The sequence below is a fragment of the Zootoca vivipara genome, chromosome 7 (assembly GCF_965207765.1).
Source record: "Zootoca vivipara chromosome 7, rZooViv2.hap1.1, whole genome shotgun sequence".
NCBI lineage: Eukaryota > Metazoa > Chordata > Lepidosauria > Squamata > Lacertidae > Zootoca > Zootoca vivipara.
The window spans coordinates 46,362,530-46,384,548 of NC_142590.1; the positions used below are offsets into that span (position 1 = coordinate 46,362,530).

The 22,019-nt window shown below is 43.6% G+C and overlaps 1 protein-coding gene across 8 annotated transcripts in view; it reads right to left on the bottom strand.

The window, feature by feature from the left end:
• The window catches only part of PTPRF (protein tyrosine phosphatase receptor type F), a 480,822-nt gene that overhangs the window by 46,285 nt on the left and 412,518 nt on the right, over positions 1-22,019 (bottom strand). For 6 of the 8 annotated variants that reach the window (XM_035122098.3, XM_035122095.3, XM_088673320.1 and 3 more), the window contains 5 exons: positions 18,987-19,292; positions 16,021-16,214; positions 8,856-8,882; positions 6,025-6,142; positions 144-722 (listed from right to left, as the gene is read on the bottom strand). In XM_035122098.3, coding sequence (XP_034977989.1) covers positions 144-722; positions 6,025-6,142; positions 8,856-8,882; positions 16,021-16,214; positions 18,987-19,292 — 1,224 coding nt within the window. The remainder of the gene's footprint in view (positions 1-143; positions 723-6,024; positions 6,143-8,855; positions 8,883-16,020; positions 16,215-18,986; positions 19,293-22,019) is intronic. The other 2 variants (XM_035122099.3, XM_088673322.1) reach the window with 1 other exon arrangement.

Genomic DNA, 22,019 nt, shown 5'->3' on the forward strand with positions numbered 1-22,019 from the left:
TTGAAAAAACAAATGCAGTCATGCAACCTCCATGCCCTCCCATCCAAAAAAATATAAGCTCAGGAAGGTAAGACTGACCAGGTCATCTCTGACCTGTTTTCTGCCATAGAGGTTCATTAACTGATCACAGGGGAGGTGCTTACCTTGTTCCATTGGCATCGTCCTAGACTGAATGCTGGGGCTGAGAGGGCCAGCTCCCTTGTTAGTGTGGGCTCTAACTTTGATGTCATAGGTTGTGTCAGGTTTGAGGTTGGTCAGAGTGATGCTCGTTTCCCTTGTAACATTGGTCAGGTTCTGCTGGCTGTTAATGTCTCTGTACACAACTGTGTAGTTGGTCATTTTCCCATTCCTCTCCGCCAGAATTGGTGGCTCCCAAGTCACTTTAGTGGTGGACGTGGTCAGGCCCACCACGTGCAGGTTCTGGGGGAAACCGCTTGGTGCCTCCTCTGCGGTAGTGATTTCTTTTTCAAACTCCTCCCCAAGACCAACCCTATTCTTCGCAGCCAGCTTGAAGATGTAGGTGGCTCCCTTGTAAAGGTCAGTCACGGTGAAGTGATCCATGTTCTTCTCAAAGTTCATAATCCTCATCTTCTCCTCCTCAGCATGTTTGTACTGCAGCTGGTAGCCCAGCAGCTCCCCAACCATCTCTTTAGGTGGGTGCCAATTGATCAGAGCTGTATTCATGGCTGTGGTGCTGATCATCATGGTAGGCTTGCCTGGGACTGTGGGACCAAAACAGGGTGATATGCCATGAGTGGGAGGGAGACAGAGTTCTGGCCTTTTCACTGCTGGAGTTGCTCACTCAGGAAATTTATCTACCTGCTAAGAAATATTAGCTAGCACAGCACTCCCTATCAATTTCGTCAGATTACAGATGAAAGATCAATACGTTTGAATGCTTCCCCACATTAAAATTAGCTCCACACAAAAAAGCAGCATATCTGGGAGAAGGCTTTTCCTTTGCATGCTTTCCACAGGCAGGGAGTTTACAGAGGCAATGTCCAAAAAGGCAAACCACCTGCAATTTGAAGTGCTTCAGTCCAGAAACAACCGCACTGTATTTCTGGACATATCAGTGTTTACTCTTCCAGGTCCTCCAAATTCCACAATTAAACAACAGCAACAAAACAAAATCCAAATTTTATAATGGAAAAAACCCAACTAATTTCTATATGGCTACATTTCACAAATATCCTTATTTGTGATCCTTAACCTATATATTTGTCTGTAAAATGTGCCTAGCTTGATCATAAGATCTGATTTCTTTTGGGGAGGGGAGTTGAGAACCCTATGGTGGAAGCTATATGATCTTAAAGGAATGGGGATGAATAAGATTATCACAAATGCCACACTTTGTGCAAGCTTCTGAAGGAATTTTGTCAGCTGCTATATTTTGTGAAAACCTTTGTGCCTGTAGTTTGCAAACACTGATAATGCAGGATGTCAGTAGGTGATGGACTGAAATTCAGATGGAACCAAACCCTGGGGCAAATTATTTAAACAGCTAATCCCTAATTTATATGGTGTATATTATTCCAAATGTAACTATTTCCAAAACTGCAATGAAAAATAACACTGTGATTGATACTGTCTTCAAAACTTCCTTGTATCTGACTCTTAAATCTCATCATACTTCCCCCCAACCACTCATTGAATCTTGCCATTTGCAGAAGCAAGCCTAGAGAAAGTAGATTTGGGACAGTATGATAAAGGAGGTGAAAGGTAGTGCCATAAGATAAGAAATCAGAGCTTTAATATAAGATGTTGCAGAGAAGCCCAGACTAAAAACTGGAATCTCCGCTACTTTGATGCAGGCAATTTTCATAGCAATCTTTATAATTTCACCACCTGTGCGAGCTGTTGAGAGCATAGCATGCTGTTTGCAATCAAAATGTGCTGTGTTTGAGCTGATGAACTTGTTCCTGCTAGGAATGTTGATGTGATGGCTGAGCAGCAACAGGATTCCAAATCTCATATATGTAGCACAAATTAAGGGCTGCTCCCTTCAAAGCTTAACACCTGCTGTATAAAATGGATGGTTTCATATCTCTGTTCCACCCACAACAGAGACACATCCTTCCCCCAAATCAGGGGAGATTGACGTGTAAATCCATCAACAGCAAAACTATTCAGCATCACCACAGTGCCATGATAACCATTATCCTGTGCCAGACTGTGGCACTCAGAGCAAATCCACAATAGCATAGTGGTATTCTGGATTTGGGGTGAGTAGATCTGACTAAGCTGTGATGAAGCTGCCACGTGAAAGTCATGGTATTTTGCCAATTCAAGGCAGACTGGGCTTCCCCTGCCACTCTGGGCGGCTTCCAACAAACATTAAAATACATCAAATATCACAGATTAAAAACATTCCCCTTCATGGATCAATGCCTTGTCGTGGCGAAGGGGCTTGAATAACTCAGAGAAGCTATGAGCTATGCCATGCAGGGCCACCCAAGATGGACAGGTCATAGTGGAGAGTTTTGACTAAATGTGATCCACCTGGAGAAGGAACTGGCAAGCCACTCCAGTAACCCTGCCAAGAAAACTCCATGGACAAAGACAACAGGCATATAAAAGTTATGACGCTGGAGGATGAGCCCCTCAGGTCGGAAGGCGTCCAACATGCTACTGAGGAAGAGCGGAGGACAAGTACAAGTAGATTCAGAGCTGATGAAGCGGCTGGGCCAAAGCCTAAAGGACGCTCAGTTGCGGATATGCCTGGAAGCGAAAGGAAAGTCCGATGCTGTAAAGAAAAATATTGCATAGGAACCTGGAATGTAAGAACCATGAATGGAGGTAAGCTGGATGTGGTCAAAAATGAGATGACAAGAATAAATATCGACATCCTGGGCATCAGTGAACTAAAATGGAAGGGAATGGGCGAATTCAGTTCGGGTGACTATCATATCTACTACTGTGGGCAAGAATCCCGTAGTAGAAATGGAGTGGCCCTCATAGTCAACAAAAGAGTGGCAAAAGCTGTAATGGGATGCAATCTCAAAAATGACAGAATGATCTCGATACGAATCCAAGGCAGACCTTTTAACATCACAGTAATCCAAGTTTATGCACCAACTACCGGTGCTGAAGAAAGTGAAATTGACCAATTCTATGAAGACCTACAACACCTTCTAGAAATGACACCAAAGAAGGATGTTCTTCTCATTACAGGGGATTGGAATGCTAAAGTAGGGAATCAAGAGATAAAAGGAACAACTGGCAAGTTTGGCCTTGGAGTTCAAAATGAAGCAGGGCAAAGGCTAATAGAGTTCTGTCAAGAGAACAAGCTGGTCATCACAAACACTCTTTCCCAACAACACAAGAGACGACTCTACACATGGATATCACCAAATGGGCAGCATCGAAATCAGATTGATTATATTCTCTGCAGCCAAAGATGGAGAAGCTCTATACAGTCAGCAAAAACAAGACCTGGAGCTGACTGTAACTCAGATCATCAGCTTCTTATAGCAAAATTCCAGCTTAAACTGAAGAAAGTAGGAAAAACCACTGGGCCAGTAAGATACAATCTGAATCAAATCCCTTATGAATACACAGTGGAAGTGAGGAACAGGTTTAAGGATTTAGATTTGGTGGACAGAGTGCCTGAAGAACTATGGATGGAGGCTCGTAACATTATACAGGAGGCAGCAACGAAAACCATCCCAAGGAAAAGGAAATGCAAGAAAGCAAAATGGCTGTCCAACGAGGCCTTACAAATAGCGGAGGAGAGGAGGCAAGCAAAATGCAAGGGAGATAGGGAAAGATACAGGAAACTGAATGCTGATTTCCAAAAAACAGCAAGGAGAGACAAGAGGGTCTTCTTAAATGAGCAATGCAAAGAAATAGAGGAAAACAATAGAATGGGGAAAACCAGAGATCTGTTCAAGAAAATTGGAGATATGAAAGGAACATTTCGTACAAAGATTACCATAATCAAGGACAAAAGTGGTAAGGACCTAACAGAAGCAGAAGACATCAAGAAGAGGTGGCAAGAATACACAGAGGAATTATACCAGAAAGATATGGAGGTCTCGTACACCCCAGGTAGTGTGGTTGCTGACCTTGAGCCAGACATCTTGGAGAGTGAAGTCAAATGGGCCTTAGAAAGCACTGCTAATAACAAGGCCAGTGGAAGTGATGATATTCCAGCTGAACTGTTTAAAATTTTAAAAGATGATGCTGTTAAGGTGCTACACCCAATATGCCAGCAAGTTTGGAAAACTCAGCAATGGCCAGAGGATTGGAGAAGATCAGTCTACATCCCAATTCCAAAGAAGGGCAGTGCCAAAGAATGCTCCAACTACCGCACAATTGCGCTCATTTCACACGCTAGCAAGGTTATGCTTAAAATTCTACAAGGCAGGCTTCAGCAGTATGTGGACCGAGAACTCCCAGAAGTGCAAGCTGGATTTCGAAAGGGCAGAGGAACCAGAGACCAAATAGCAAACATGCGCTGGATTATGGAGAAAGCTAGAGAGTTCCAGAAAAACGTCTACTTCTGCTTCATTGACTATGCAAAAGCCTTTGACTGTGTCAACCACAGCAAACTATGGCAAGTTCTTAAAGAAATGGGAGTGCCTGATCACCTCATCTGTCTCCTGAGAAATCTCTATGTGGGACAAGAAGCTACAGTTAGAACTGGATATGGAACAACTGATTGGTTCAAAATTGGGAAAGGAGTACGACAAGGTTGTATATTGTCTCCCTGCTTATTTAACTTATATGCAGAATTCATCATGCGAAAGGCTGGACTAGATGAATCCCAAGCCGGAATTAAGATTGCCGGAAGAAATATCAACAACCTCAGATATGCAGATGACACAACCTTGATGGCAGAAAGCGAGGAGGAATTAAAGAACCTTTTAATGAGGGTGAAAGAGGAGAGCGCAAAATATGGTCTGAAGCTCAACATCAAAAAAACCAAGATCATGGCCACTGGTCCCATCACCTCCTGGCAAATAGAAGGGGAAGAAATGGAGGCAGTGAGAGATTTTACTTTCTTGGGCTCCTTGATCACTGCAGATGGTGACAGCAGTCACAAAATTAAAAGACGCCTGCTTCTTGGGAGAAAAGCAATGACAAACCTAGACAGCATCTTAAAAAGCAGAGACATCACCTTGCCGACAAAGGTCCGTATAGTTAAAGCTATGGTTTTCCCAGTAGTGATGTATGGAAGTGAGAGCTGGACCATAAAGAAGGCTGATCGCCGAAGAATTGATGCTTTTGAATTATGGTGCTGGAGGAGACTCTTGAGAGTCCTATGGACTGCAAGAAGATCAAACCTATCCATTCTTAAGGAAATCAGCCCTGAGTGCTCCCTGGAAGGACAGATCGTGAAGCTGAGGCTCCAATACTTTGGCCACCTCATGAGAAGAGAAGAATCCTTGGAAAAGACCCTGATGTTGGGAAAGATTGAGGGCACTAGGAGAAGGGGACGACAGAGGACAAGATGGTTGGACAGTGTTCTCGAAGCTACGAACATGAGTTTGACCAAATTGCGGGAGGCAGTGCAAGACAGGAGTGCCTGGCGTGCTATGGTCCATGGGGTCACGAAGAGTCGGACACGACTAAACAACAACAACAAAAAACTTCCCTAAACAAGGCTGCCTTTAGGTATTTTCTAAATGTCAGGTAGTTGTTTATCTCTCTGACCTATTAGCCATGGTAACTTTAAACAGAAGCAGTACAGTTCCAAATATCAGATACTTGGGATGAACAGGAGATGGTCATTGTTCTCCTGCTCTGCTTGTGGCTCCCCAGAGACATCTGACTGACTGCTGTTAGACACAGCATGCCAGAATGCCTGCAAATTATCTCCATTGTAGTAAAATTGTAATGTGTGAAGCGGTTCTTAAAGAGAGGAAGTTTCCATTCTTCTACTTGCTTCTCCATCACCTGCAGTTCAGTCTGCAAAACAAGGGATTTGAGGGTACAGGTTCTTTTTTTACCTTCCTAACACTTCTTAAGATTACAAGTAGATTTGTCTATCAAAGATGTGTTGTAGTACTATTGGCTCACCTGCTCCACTTGTAGTAACCACCTTGTCCCTGCTGCGGGCCCCATCCCCTTTGGTGGTGTAGGCTGCGATGCTGATAGAATAGGATGTTTCGGGTAAAAGGCCTCCTATGAGGGTTTCCTGTGGGAAACAAGACATTTTTTATCTCATTATCAAATTAAGGAAGGCAGAAATATAACAGCATTTCTATACCTTGGATATTTGACCCATTTAGTTTCAAAACACACAACAAGGAAAACTGACCTTGAAGTGTTATTAACTTTTTAATGAGATTACTTTGGATACAGGGCCTCCATCTCTCGCATCTGGGGGGTCCATCACTGATGAGAAGTGAAAGTTGCATTGAGAAAACATGTTCCTAGCTTGGTTGATGCAACCCAGTGTTTTCTGGTCTCTGTGCAGTAGGCCAGGGCACGTTTTATCATAGGCTACTTTTGCTGTGTTTCCTGTGCACCTCCCTTTGCCAGAAAGCACCCATTTTCATTAAATCACATGAACAAATCCACAAATATTCCCCTATTTCCAACATGGGACGAAAGGGTTGGTTTGTCTGGAGCAGCTTGTCAAACTCAACACTTGCAACTGCCAATGAAATTGCAGCAGTTGTTAGTTGCAGCCCAATTTCTAGACAAATTGCCCAGCATATAATTCTGGATAGCCAAGGAAGTTCACTGCAAGAAACAGGGACCCAATAAAATACAGCAAACTGAAGTGGGAAGGGAAGAACAACTTTCCCACAACTTCTGACACAAGTGAACATGTTACTGCCATATGGCTAGGTTTCCCCAGCCACTCTAAACGTCTTACAAAATATATAAAAATCAAACATTTAAAACTTCCCTCCACTTGCCTTCCTTTGTTGTCTTGTCTTTTAGTCTCTGAGCCTGGGAAGGTTCTGTGTCTTATTTTCACTTACGAATATCACCTTCCAGCAGCATCATTTATTGAATTTTAATTGTCATGAGATGCTTATCAGAGACAAAGTGCTTCCTCATACCAACAGGCCACAAACAAGAACATTCTTTTGCTATACCTGGTAGGGAAAACTGCTACCCAGTCATGTAATAAGGGCATGAAACAGTCTTCTCTGTTCACAGTGCTGGCATTTACCCCACAGATACATGGGCAAAAGATGAAAAGGACTGGTTGGAAATCTATTGTAACAAGAAAGTAGCAGCCCTTCCATCACAGTTGAAGTGTTAACTTCAGTACATATAACAGAACAGAAGCAGGCGACTCACTTGTCTTTTCCAGCAGAAGTCCCTGGGATGAGCAACAATATAGCTAGTGGATCTGCCACAGCGAACCCACTTGCCATAACATGCTCACCAACCATGGTATTCAAGAATCTTGCTTCTTAAAAATAAACTACCCATGCTACATACATCAGGAAAAAATGTAAGGAGAGCAAGCAGAAAATTCTACACAAAACAAAGGCCACAGGATCTATAGGCACCACTGTTACCTTCTCAATGGTATTGTCCCCAGCTGTGCAGGCTAGAGACACCAGCAGGGGCACGTGGCAGTAGGACGTTGAACTATCACACTGGCTCATTTGATGGGGTTGGCTTTGTAACTCTAAGCCTACTCCAGCTCTCTCAAACCTTCTACATTCTATTGGCAAATATTGACCCTTGTGGCGGATTCCATGGAGAAAGACCTGCTCAAAGGCAACCTCTAGCAGTTTTCCAGTAGAATTCCAACCATTAACCCTCTGCATGAAGGAATGACTGTTCATGCACAAAAATCAAAATGTGATATAAACAGGAATAAATATGTATTGTGATGGATAGACAGAGCACAATCTCTTCCTAGAACCTTGGTTTGTCAGGGCGCTTTGTTTTTGGCTGTCATGTAATTGTTAATTACTTGAATAAAACAAACAAATGTGAATAGGCTTTTTCTCATTGACAGCCCAGGTTCAGCCACCTAACCCATATTATTCCTTCATTGCTTTCATTTGCAAACCCAAATTAGCAAACAGAAATCAGAATGACACCAAAATCAGAGTTCAAGTAAGATTTCCTTTTCCCCCTGGAGTTGTATGAGAGAGCAAAATCAATCAATGGCAATAATTTGATATAGAGGGAGATACTCAAACACACAACACGAAGGCTACGAAAAGATGTAGTCATCACCACAGTCCACACAGGAGAGTAATTCTCACACAAGGAAGAGCATGCCACTAGAACAAAGCAAGTTAGGGGGAGAGAGGAAAGAAAGAAGGTGGAATGAGAGATACCATACATAGGGCTGTCGCTGCAAACCCCTTCTAAGCAAAGTCCTTCTGCTAAGAGACGAGGGAAGCCACAGCAGGGTATGTAACTTAATCTCTCTTTCTCCAAAGGTAATTTTCAAGCTTGTTCCTCCAAATTTATATCTCAAAATTACTTGGAAAAATTGAATTTAACTGTTTGAATGTGATTGTGTTCTTATTACAGCTTCTGTTTCAACCAAAGGTCACAGCTGAGAGAACAGGGTATTTTTCACGACTGGGATCAATGAGGTTTAAAGATTACAGATCAGACTCTGCCATGTAACGAGCTGGGCCAAAGTGTAGGAAATGGGCTGCTCCCCCCACATCTGCCTGAAATTGCATTGCAACAAGCTGGAAATACAGATTATGAAAAATGCCAATTGCTTTCCTGCATTTAGCAGCAATCTAAATGCCAATTTGCCCAGGATTTGTGGCTGGTGGAAGCTCCACAGAACAACTGCCTAGAACCATCTGAGGATTGACAGGGGTGTTTTGACAGCACTATGCACACAGATTTCACAAGATGATCCTCAGACCCATCTGATCCAAGCAAACACTCTAACAAATGGTACTTACGTGGTCAATAGCGTCCTTAAACCTTAACTGATGGGGGGACAGGAAGGAGGAAAGAGTAAGGGAACTGTGATGACAAACTATGGATTATTAACACATGCAAGCACACACACACACACAAGATTTGGCACTATCTGGATCCCCAACTGTATCTGCTGCTTTCTTCCACAAACACCTCTCACACGCAAATAATTGTAGCTCTCTTTCTCTCCCCACCCCCACCCCGAGAACTACATAAACAACTCCCCTCTTCAAACTGCATACTACCGATATCTAAGGCTGCAATACTATACACACTAACCTGGGAGTTTGATATGTTTCATTCTATAGGTACATAGGCTAGCTCCGGACACCAGCTTTAGAAACAGCATATTGCTACTGTTAGCAATAAAGGAATTAACAGTAACAAGGAGAAATGCATCTGAAAATAATATGTTCCTCCTGTAGTGAATGATCCTAGTGGAAAGAGGACATAGAAATGTCTTCATGATATGCTGTGGCTGGGCTCCAGAGCCTCTGATGAGACAGCACCAGCCAAGAGACTCACCAAATCACGAAAAATTATCTACCAAAGCTTCAGGGCAATACTTGCCCCCCCCTTCCACCAGCTGAACCTTTTCAACCATAATTCTCAGACTCCTGTAACCCTCCCTGTTAAGATAAGCAATAGCTGTGTATTGAGATAAGCTTCCTAAAAAACCAGCCAGAGAAGCAGCATGATCATCAGTGTAATCAATTTATAAGTTTCTTGCATCAAGTAGAGTTACTTAAATTCTTGCAAAGAGTGCATTTACCTAAAGCAAGCAGATTTATGGTGCCCGTCTCATTTACTCATCTCTGCCTTCCAAAGCAACATGCTCAGGTTCTGAAGGAAGGCTCACAAGGATTCACATCTACCCTACCCAACCCCAGGCAGGCAAGTGATCTCATACTACTGAACTGTCTGGCCAGAGGAGCTCTTTGCTGCAACTTGCTCTGTAACAAATTAGTTTGGCAGCGACACATATGTTTTCACTGGCAGCAAAACTCAGAAGCAAGCTCTTCAAAACAAGTGAGATCCACGGCTACTAAGGCACCTGACAGCAGCAAAAGCTGTTGTAGGAAGGAATACCTGAAGCTGCTGCAAAGGCAAGATGTCCCATAGAAGTAATCAAGCGAGCCACAGGTTTGTACATGTCCAAAGCCCTGCTTTGGAAACTCCCCCTCCCGTCAATTCAATTCTGCTTCCTCCACTTCACAAAATGTACTGCCACTATCTCAATCACTGCCCACTTCCATTCCCAACAATGGCATATTTAAAATGTGTGCCATTGCGTTTTATGAACTTCAGCTTTTCTTGGTATGTATTAAGATTGTAATAATGTTGTCACACTGCAGTTGGTGTGACCGACTGCAAAGTGATGACGGAACAGCTGACAGACAGGTGAGTGGCACGGGTGGCAGGTGGTCCAGGCAAGTGGTGTGGGTTGTGGACGGCACAGGCAAGTCACAGAGAAACAGCCAGGACAGGGCAGGCAGCTCCCCAGCGACCACAGTTTTGGTGTCAGCAGCACTGGAGGACGATGAGTTGGGAAGCAGCAGCAGAGCCAAATGTCCGACACTGACCTGTCTGCTGCTGTGCGGCTCACCTGGGCCACCCATGCTGCTTGCCTGGTCTGCCTTCCCCTCTTGCCTGCCTGTTCTGTTGGGAGGCTGTTGCTGTGGGAAGGAGAGAAAAAGCATTCATTTTAAAATGCAGTTTCTTTTTCTCTCTTTGGGTGACAGTGATGGGACAATTAAAAGGAAACTCACAGCAGGGCAGGAGTGCTAAGGTGAGAAAAGCCTTCCTCCTCTTCATTTACTTCATTTCACCCTACCAGGGGTGAAGTGTAAAGGGGACAGGCTTTGGGTGAGGTTTGGGAGGTTAAGGTATAAAGCGGAGGAAGGTTGGGGATTTGGAGGGGCGATATGTAGACAAGGCTGGCAAGCAGTGAGAGCAGGGGCACAGGCCCAAGTAAAATAACAGAATCAAACCATGTTTTATAAATGCTTAGGCTGCACCTATGCAAAGGGGGATTCAGAGGATGGAGAATTAATAAAAGAAAGGAGGAGATAGGGAAGAACACACACTGAATATCAAACAGAAAAATCAGTGGTATGTTTCAATTGCAGCCCACATTGGAGCTAGGCACTTTGTCTACAGGAGAAGAGTTTGGGAACCCACAACAGAAATTCAAACTGGTCTTCCTGGGGGAGCAAGGTGTTGGGAAGACATCCTTGATCACAATGTTCATGCATGACAGTTTTGACAGCACATAACAGTGCAAAGGAGAAGCCATTCTCCTAGGATGAATGAGTCACAAAATGGCACAATTATTCAAGACAATGATATGAACATCTATCCTGTCTGTTCACAGTAACATGAAAATATGCACAGCTGATCAGTGCTCAAGAATGTTGCAACCTATGAGGTTACAGTATGCTACATCAAAGGCTGGTTTCTTGCTCAGCCATCTGCAGGTGAGACTGCAAAGGTGCCTTAACTTGCTCTGTGTATATCAGAATGTGAGCTCCTCTATCTGTATTAAACTTGCTTTCTCTCAAGCTAATTACTAATTACATTTCTCAGCTGCCTGCTCAGAATGTTTGTTTGCATCCCACTCTGGGATCTATTGTGATGAAGTCTGGGTTAGAAATATTCTAAACAAAAGCAGTAGACTACATCCAAGCCTGTGTGCATTCAATCGATTTCCCTCATGCTTTGAAGTTGTATAGAATTTGGTACTAGAAAGAGATTTCTGCCTTCTGAGCATTTTAAGCTTTTATTTATATAGGAAAAATACACACAGCCCACTACATTCTTCATTGAAAGCCCTTCTCCATAGCCTGCTGTTTGGGGATATCCAGCTGCCTGGGACATGGGACAGTGGCTTCTTGGTTGTGGCGCCCAAGCTGTACAATTCCTTCCCCAAGAAGCTGAATGGAATTTTCAAGAGTTACATTTTTTTTTGCTTCACCAAGCTTTTAGCTTGATTTGAGGTTTTTATCCCTGCTGTTCTATATTCTGTTTTAGTATTCATCAGTGCTTGTATTTTTATTATGTCTGGGGCCCCTCTGTGAAGCTTAAAAATGGGGTATAAATTGTTTAAATAAAGGAAGAAAGAACTGTTTCTTCTAGAGCCTTTATGGACTGCTGTTGTTTAATTCCTATGTTTAATTCCTGCTATTTTTAATATTTTATGTATTTCTTTTAGATTGTATTTTATTTTACTAATTATTTTTGTAAGCTACATCTGTTTCCTGAAAAGTGAGGTGATAATGATAACAATGATCATTATAACAGAATGCTGATAGATTTTGCATTGAAAATGTATTGAAAATATGACATCCAAGCCAATATCAATAAACAGACTGTGAAAGTGTACTGTGCAAATGAGCAAAATCCTCCAAACTGCAGAGCTCCACAATTTCCTTGAGGGGCAAAGCAGAAATATGTGAAGCAGAGCAGCATCCTGGTGGCACCCATTCAATCTTAACAGTTTCTTTAAATGTAGTGTTTACCCTGACATCTTCACCAGACTCTAATCTCTTCACAGATCAGAGGAACCTCCACAGAAGGAGCATCTCTCTGAAATCTGCTCCAGCCAAATGTCTGAATTTATGAAACCATTACCTGCAGATAAAAACATTTCTTTGCTAAACCAGCCCAATTGCTTCTTAAGTATTTAGCGTTGCTGAGTAAGATAAATGGATTTTAGGGAGGCAGTGGCCTTAATAAAAAAGATTCAGCTGCTGCCACTGCTTGGGAGCATTAGAACTAATACAAGCAGAGCTAACACTGGCAGCTGGTATTTATGCTGGCTGCAATGCCCTTATAGCATTTCATTTTAGTCTTCATCATGACTCTCTATAGCCACTGTCTCTCTGACCATGTCTGCAGTTCTGGGGAGAGAGCTGTGAAATGGATTACTTGGACTAGCCCTACCCTGACTTTTATTTCCCCGCTTGTGAACTGTCATCATAGTGAAGATTTGCCATAGAAGTGTCTGCTGAATGCATAATAATTCTTCACTTCAGCTGTCTTTTTTTTTTTTGGACCAATGGATATCATGTGGATTTTGCTAATGAAATCAACTCAAATGGTTACAGAATCCTCATCTCAGAGGAGAGGTTGCTATTCGTCTTGTTCTTTGGTGTGGAGATGGCTAGTTCTAAAGACATATTTATGTGCTTGTGCTATCTCAAGCTGCTGTCAGAGACTGCTGAGCTAGATGAACCACTGGATTTGACTCATCCACAGCATGCATTTCAAGCACGTGGCTCCCCCCCCCCCAAAATCCTGGGAATTGTAGTTGATCCCTCATAGAGCAACAATTCAAACTACAGTTCCCAGAATTCTTTTTTTGGGGGGGACGACGACGACACCATGTGCTTTAAACATACAGTGTGGATGTGATGTAAGTATAAGACAGCTGCCTATGCTCTTATTCTATTCTGAAGGCTTGCAACTTTCTAACCAGGCCCATCTAGACCAGCTTCCTGTTCTTATAGTGGCCAACCTGATGCCTGTGGGAAGCCTCCAAGCAGGACCTGAGTGCAAGAGCACTCTGCCCTCCTGTGATTCCCAGCAACTGGTATTCAGAGGCATCCTGCCTCTGACAGTGGAGGTAGAACACAGTCCTCATGGCTAGTAGCCATCGACAGCAATGTCCTCCATGAATTTGTCTAAACCTCTTTTAAAGCCACACAAGTTGGTGGCTGCCACCTGCTGTCTGTGGGAGCAAGTTCCATAGTTCAACTATGTGCTGCATGAAGAAGTACTTTCTTTTCTGTACCAAATCTTCAAATGTTCAGCTTCACGGGATGTCCACAAGTTCTAGCATTATGAGAGAGGAGGAAAACGTTTCTCTGTCCACTTCCTCAATGCTATGCATAAGTGTATTGACGTCTATCGTTTCACCTCTTACTCGCCCTTTCTTTAAGTCCCAAATGCTGCAACTGCTCTTCACGAGGAAGTTGCCCTTTTCTGAGCCTTTTCCAACTCTACAATATCCCATTTGTGTATTCCTGTGAATACTAAATATGGAGCTAGATAAACTAAAGACATAGTAACACCCAAATGAATTTTGTATTGTGAGGTGCTAAACACAATAGGGAGGAGGGTGTAACCTGACTTCAAAACCGTAACTCTAAGTACTGGAAGACAAATCCACCCTTTTCTAACTTATGGGTAAATTTCAGATGCTTCCTACACATTCGTATTTCTCCTACACGAGGGCTAGAAAATCTTGTTCATTTTTGTTCTCTGAACTGATTATTGCTTCCTGAAAGCTCTAATATGTAATTTTAATACATAATGTATGGGATTGTAAGAAATTGCAGGTATTAGCTTCATTTTCCTATAGTCATCTGAATAAACTGACCAAGTTTATTTATTCCATCTATATAGTCTTTGTCCCTATGCCTTTATGTGTGAACATTTCCATAAGGAGGGAAGCCTGTGGCTGCAAATCAGACAGTCTGAGAAGAGACTCTACCGTTAGATGCCTTAGCTGATACCACACAGTAGAGTACAAGGTGTGAAAACAGCCCAGATCCAATCCAAGGATGAACTGAGCCAGGACTGGCCTAAGGCATGAGCTCTACAAAATACTGTGAAGTATCTCAGCCGGAAACTGGATGATCACATAAGAAATAAATGAAGCATGGCATCAGGAAGTAAATCAGAATGAAGCAATGCCAGGGCTAGAGGCAAGCAGGGAAGCAGGAATGGTCAAATCCAACTTGGTCTGCATCTGAGCAATGAGTTACTGAGACTGTGTAGCTAAGCTAGAGACAGCAGTTTTATATGGCCAGGTGGAACCCTATTTGGCTTTTGTGTTATGTAATTCCAGGAAGCAGGAAAGTATGTATATAGTAAGACAGTCCTCCTGGTCCCAACTAATATGACTATTACGGTGGGTAGTTGAAGAGGGAAGGGGAGGAGTGGAGGAGTGGGAAAGGGCATTATTTGCCCAAAGCAGCCTGGCAAGCAAACCTCCCAGGTGGGCTGAAGATTCCCTGCCTCTGTCTCCAAGGTCCAAGTGGAAGACAGTGGTGGAGTGGGATGAAGTGGCAGCCTAACCTGCCAGGCTCAGAAATACTACATAAATTGGTTCTTAACTCTGTTGGGACTCTCTCCCAGTCACATGGATGAGGAATATCAGAGTCAATAAAATGTGCATGATAAAAGCACTTAGCACTGTAGCCATAGGTAGGGAACAAAAGAGGAACGAGGGGGGATGGATGGACAAGGAAATGTTTTCCCATCATAAGGCCTCAGTTCCCACCTTCAGCAAGGTCAACTGAACCTATAGAACAGGCATCCCCAAACTGCGGCCCTCCAGATGTTTTGACCTACAACTCCCATGATCCCTAGCTAACAGGACCAGTGGTCGGGGAAGATGGGAATTGTAGTCCAAAACATCTGGAGGGCCAAAGTTTGGGGATGCCTGCTATAGAACCTAGCAAGTTGATGATTAATTTCACCAGCCTAAAGGACAACTTTCTTGAGGAAATTGGAAAAGGCATTGGGCTGCTTCACAAACAGAAAAAATTGACAAAGTCTGTAGGAATCATGATGGTCTAAGCTGGGCAGTGAAGTCTTGAGCTAGCAGGTCTTTGTCTCACTGTATTGGGGTGGGGGTTGTTGGGGTGGGGGTTGTATGTGGGGTGGGTAGTGGTTGTGTGTGTTTGGGGGGGGGTTGGCTGTGCTTTACTCCCTGCTGAGAAAGATGCAAATGAATCAAGTGTTGTATTAATGAGATATATTCATTAGTCAACATAGATCTCCAGTAATCCTATTGGATGCCATTCAAACAGTCTAGCTCACAAATGATCACACCTAGATTGCGACTGTAGAAGTCCCAGAAACGCCTGCCTTGTCCTGCTCCCTGATACTCCCAGTTCATTCCATCTCAGCCCTTTCCACATTGTTCTCTCCCACAATTTGTTTTAGGCTCTCAACTATAGCAAGGAGGCCTGTAACAAAGAAAATGCATGTTCTTTGCCATAATATAACTCTCTTTCTCTCTAACCATATAAAGTGAAAAAGTCAATCACAAAGCAAATAAAGACCCTTCTCCAGAATATATTATTTATCTGTCTGCCCATGCATGCATGCATCCATCCCACTCATACCAGGATATACCTGGGACTCTGCTACCATGACGTCTTTCATGATAGGCAACCCAACTGGCTCATTATTCTCCAGCTTCACACAGATGACTTGGTAGCCTCGGATCTGGCCATGCTGCTTGTTAGAGATAGGTGACTTCCAGGTAACACGAATGGTTGTGGAGTTCACTGATTCTACCTCCACTTTCCGAGGTGGAGCACTGGGCACTGGAAGGCACATGAGAAAATTTTATCAGATACAACAGCAGTGCTTCTCGGGTGGAGGAGACACACATTTTGTTGCACACATCACCCTAGATTACAAAGCAGAATTCACAGTAGAGTGAATGGCAAATATCCATGATTGTACTGCTGGACTAAGCTGTCCTGCTATTCAAGGAGTGGCATGAGGAGAGGCAAAGCTGTCTAGATTACTAGTATCCACTAAACCCAATACATACATATCAATGAGTGGACAAATTACAGGCACAATGGGAACATAGTTAATGATTTACCATGAATATGCCAGAAGCATCCACTTCATACCTCCTTATTAGTGAATGGAAAAACAAACCACAACCCGTAGCTATGGGGATCTTTAATTATTTATTAGATTCCATGATGAGAGCTATACAGCGGAAGTGCTAGACACAATCCAGTGGAAAGGCAGCCACGGAGAAGACTCTCACCAAGGTCACTAATAAGTCCAAATTTCTGAGAGTGGTGGAACTACCAAGAGGGCACCCTATGCTGATCTTTGCACCTGAGATGGTCTGTAGGGAAATCAGTCTTTCAGATAATTGGGGCCTGTCATTTAGGGCCTTAGTTGTCCCTGGAAATGAACTGGCAACTGTTTTAAAACAGGGATTATGTGATTTCGAAATGGAACCCCATCTGGCTGCAGCATTTGAGGTTTCTAAGTAGTCTTCAAGGGCAGCCCAGCATTGCAATAATCCAATCTGGAAGTCACCAGAGCATAGAGTACAGTAGCCAAGTAATCTCTGAGCAAAAGGGGCTGTAGCTGGCAAACCAGACATAGTTGGAAATAGGTCTTCCTAACCACTAATGCCACCTGAGCTTCCATTGACTATCTTGGATCCAAGAGTACTCCCAGCCTGCTCCTTCCAGGAGCTCCCATGATGCAGAGCAATAGCTACCACATAACTACTTTTTGGAAACAGCTCCAAGGGTAGAAGTGGAACCACTGTAATACGGTGCCTCCAAATCCTGGAGTTGCTCCAGAAGAATACCACGATCCAAGGTATCAAAAGCCACCAAAAGATCAAGGAGAACAAATGTCATCAACCAGGGGACCAAGGCGCTTTTTGGTGTAAAGTCTGGGCCTGATACTGGACTGAGATTAATGATTTACAGTGTCCAAATGCTGCCACTGATGAAAATTTATTAAAATTGTGCTAAGGTCAGCTGCTCTATAGCCTAAAGTGGGAGGCTGGTAGTGAGGGAGGAAGGCAGTCCTAGGAGACTGATATTCTTGGCTGGTCATTCAGCTTACAGAATGATTTCCGAGAGCAGTGTTCCTTCCAGAGAGTATCCTTGCTGTATTGCTACTCAGCATTTGCTTGAAAAGAATAGACCAGAATTTTGTTATTGCAGGGCAAATCCACAGACCCTGTAAACACACTGTGTCCCATTTGCTAGTGCAGAACAAGGTTAATTGGGGGCAGAGAACTGGATGGAACCTGTAAGGACTGTTCTACGCAAACACTCGGCAGGCAGGGAAAGCAGCCGCTCACCCTCTGGCAACTGGTTGTTTCCACAGATCTCACTCTTAATTGCAGATAATTACTTGAAGAGGAGCACAGAGGGGAAAGATACATATATTAGCAGGGGGAGGAGGCAAGCCTAATTGGTGAATGAAAAAGGGGATCATGGACCTCATTCCATCTTTCTGCATAAACTTCAAGATGGGGTGTCTTTGCCAGATGGTTATTCCTCATCCAAAAAGTGAGTGGAAAGCAAGCCACATTGCAGTGCAGTAACTGGACAACACTCCCCTTCTGCTCCAACAGTTAAGACATGGCTGGGAAAGTGCTTCTGACGGTTCTGTCAAGGCATAGCAATCACGAGACTTACGTATACCTGCCGATTAAGGGCAGAGTCTTATGCTAACAGCAACTGCCAAGGGACTGAATTGTTGGGTCAATGGAGGTCACCCCAATTTTAAGAAGGGTATATTAGCTACCAGTAATATTTCAAGATTCAAAAAGCACTTTCACCCCCTTTTTGTGCTACTACCTATGAAAAATGAGTGCATCAGAAGGTTTTAAAACCACTCCTGACAGAGAGCTTAGCTGGAAGAGCCAACTGTACGGCCCTCAAACTTATGCAGAGAGCTTGCTGCGACATTTCTAGGGTAGCACTGTCCCTCCGGCTAAGGCTTTGCTAAATGAGAACTGAAGCAAACAATTCAGGCAGCAGGACATACAGATGTGCAAGCAAGCTTCAGAAGTAGGCAATCAACATTGCTATGCAAGGATTTACAGGGTTGCAGTGGTGCAAGCAACAGCACAGCATGGGTGGTACAACTGAAGTATGCCTGCTCTCAGTTTACTGAGTGGCTCCCTTTTTCTATTTGCCTCTCTGTGCCCTTTCTGGTCTCTGAGGCAAGGATGCAGCCTGGGAAGTGCCTTCTGACAGTGCAAGGACTGGCACTTCCTACAGAAGAGATTTAAGCTGGCATGACATATCTGACAGACTAGCCATAACAATGCAATTTTTGCTTCAGAATGTCCTTGATAGAGAGCTGCTTTGCCCATGTGATAGAGAAGAGGAACAGATTCATGTAGGAAGCAGGCATTTTGATTATATTTCATACATATTAACCCATTCATTCTTATTGACTACATTTAGACCCCACTTTCTGTATAGCCGAAATACATATGTGCACCAGGGGTGGGGGAGAACAGCACTACAAATGCTATTCCTTTGGCAGGACCCAAAAGAGCCCTTGTTACCTTCAGTCATGGGTCAGGAACCTACCGTCTTCATCAGTGCGAACCCAGACCGGGATGCTCTCTGGCCCAGGACCCACGTCTGTGTGAGCCCTCACCCACACTTTGTACTCTGTCCATTTCTCCAGGCTGTTGATCTCCCAGCTTGAATGCTCGTGTCCAATGCCCTCAACCACACGCTTGCTGTTGTCCTCTCCTTCCACCGCTTGGTATGCGATAGAATACTGTGTGATGACTCCATTGCGGCTCTGAGCCGGTGGTGGTACCCAACTTACCCGGATAGAGGTGGAGCTGGTGCTTACACACACGACCTCTTGGGGTGGGGCAGAAGGGGCTAGGGATAAATAAAATGAAGGAAGTGGGGAGATGAGGGGAAATGATTGGGCAAAATACATAATCTACAGGGAGCTCTTACCCAGCCAACAGAGTCACAATAAACATAGAACAAAACCCACCAGGCCAGATTCAATTGAATAGCCATCTGGCTAGCGTAACAAGGCTTTCTTCCCTCTCCTTCACCCGTGCACCCCACCAACTACTCTGGGGGATTGGGTGAACCCCCAGAACTGGGTGCAGTGGGGGGGGGAGTAGAAGTGATATCATTCCATCTGGCAAGCAGATATGCTTGTGATACCGGAACGATCATAAGAAGCATGAAGCTGAATCTCCCCTCGCTCTTTTGTTTCAAAAATATATGCAGAAGTGTTAGGCTCATGAAAGGCAATTTGCGCCATGCATGGAATCAAGAACGTTAGCAGTGTTTATCTTTGTAGAGGTTGCCTAAAAAGAAGAGAGAACTAGAAAGTACAAGACTTAGACAGATGTGAGATCAATAGGATAAGTAACAGATGAGAATAGGAGAGCAGGAATCAAGAAAGAAGAATCTGAAGTATGAAAATTATTGAAACCAAGAAGAAAAGTAAGAACAGTGTTGTTTTCTTCTTTGAATAACCAGATGATGGTCAAGCTGAGGAAGGCTATTGGAGTATATCTTCTGAGGACAATCTGACTGTACACTAACTGGCAAGCAAGCAATCCTGGAGAAATAGATTTTTTGGATCTGACATATTGCTCCGAACTTGTGAGCAGGGCACAGAACTGAGGCTCTTAAGCAGGCATCCCGAAACTTCGGTCCTCCAGATGTTTTGGACTACATTTCCCATCATCCCTGACTGTTGATCCTGTTAGCTAGGGATCATGGGAGTTGTAGGCCAAAACATCTGGAGGGCCACAGTTTGGGGATGCCTGCTCTTAAGGCTATGAGGAAGGTTCCTAAGGAGGTAGAAAAAGTACTGCAAACAACACTGCTGAGGTGGACCTGAAAGGTAGAGAGTAAAGAAAGAAAGCCAAGGCAATGCAGGAAAGTAGACAAAGTGAATATAGGTATAACCCATGAAGGATACATGGGGTATGAGAAGCAGACAAGAAGAGAGCCTAACATAACTGCAAGCAATCCCTTTACTAATGAATTTGGAGATTTTGGAGAACAGGCCTCACTTGACAAAGCTCTCAGCAACTAGAAGCAGAGGAACTATCAGCAAGCATAATAAATAGATCAACACATGAGACACAGTGATTTCCCACATCTACTGATGGCTGGGTAAGAGTCACACCTGAATAATGCCAATAATAAGCTGCAGCTTAACATCAGAGGTCAAAATAAAACAGAGCAACACAAGCAAAATACATGGGAAAAGTACATGAGAAAGAAATGCACACCAACATGCACACGTGCGCGCACACGCACATTAACCACACATTTTGAACCATGACACACGCAAATATTCTCAGAGGCAAAATGAACACACTCACTATACTCAGGTTATGCCCTCCCTGGAGATGTAAGGGCCTCTAAATCATGCTTATGAGAATGGCAACTTGTGTGATGAGCACTGGGTAACCTAATTTCAATGTTTCTATGTTTAGTACCAGATGACTGATCTTCTCAATATGATATTATCCTCCAGAAAAATGCTAGGAGTGGCAGCACTTTTTCTAGAGATAATGTATCAAAGGACATAGGTCCTATGTGTGATTAGAGGAGTATCTTATTTGGGCTGTTCAACAATTAAGGTCAGGATTCCCCATATCTGCATTTGCAAACTATTCTTCTGAAACAGGAAAAAAAATGGCTTCAAGTTTTCATTTGAGCCAGGGTGCAGCCTTGGATCCCAAGTTCTCAAAAATCATGCCCTGCCTGAACTGCTTAATCCTTCCCTTGTTAGCTGCCTTTCCCTGAAACTCCACCCCACCGCTTTCATCTTGTCTGTTTCACTGAATGTGTTTACCTCGCAAGCACAAACCATGAACTCCATTGGGGTGGGGGAAACAACATGAAAGGTAAAGCACCATTGTCCTATACCATAGGGGTAACCAGTGTGGTCTCCTCTGTATGTTGTCGACTACAACTCCAATAATCCCTGACCATTAGTCATGCTGGCTGGGGTTGATGTGAGTTTGGGCCCAAAGCATCTGGAAGACATGGTGTTGGCTACTCCTACTCTATCAATAATTTCCCACTGCTAAGCTGTCCTTCCATGAGGAAGGGACTAATGGATAACATTACACATGGGTGAATATGACTAGTGTAATATGTAGTTTAGCCTGGAGTATATGCAGTTATATTCCCTCATAAAAGCGAAAGCACAGACACTTGGAACTAGGAGATATAGCCAGGGATGGAGCCAGAGCACCTAGCTTTTTATAGTATGAAATATTGCCGAAGAGGATCAGTATCATAGGAGTTCTGTGTCAGACAGCTCTCCCTTGCTTCTCCCCCAGAGACCATTTAGTATGCTACTGGGAACACTTCAGAAATATAGCTTGATAGTTTGCTAAATCAGCATATGGCCCTATATTAAACTCAGATGCTTCAACACCTCCACATGCAATCTGTGATGGCAAAAAAGCAAGACTAGATGAGAAAAATATTCAACAGAAATTGGTCTTGAGTCATTCAATCCCCTTAACTTTTCTATCGATTAGCACAAACTTGGATTCTACGGCTCTCACAACACACCAGGTCTGCAAAAAAGGCTTCTTTTCAGACATTGTTCAAGGA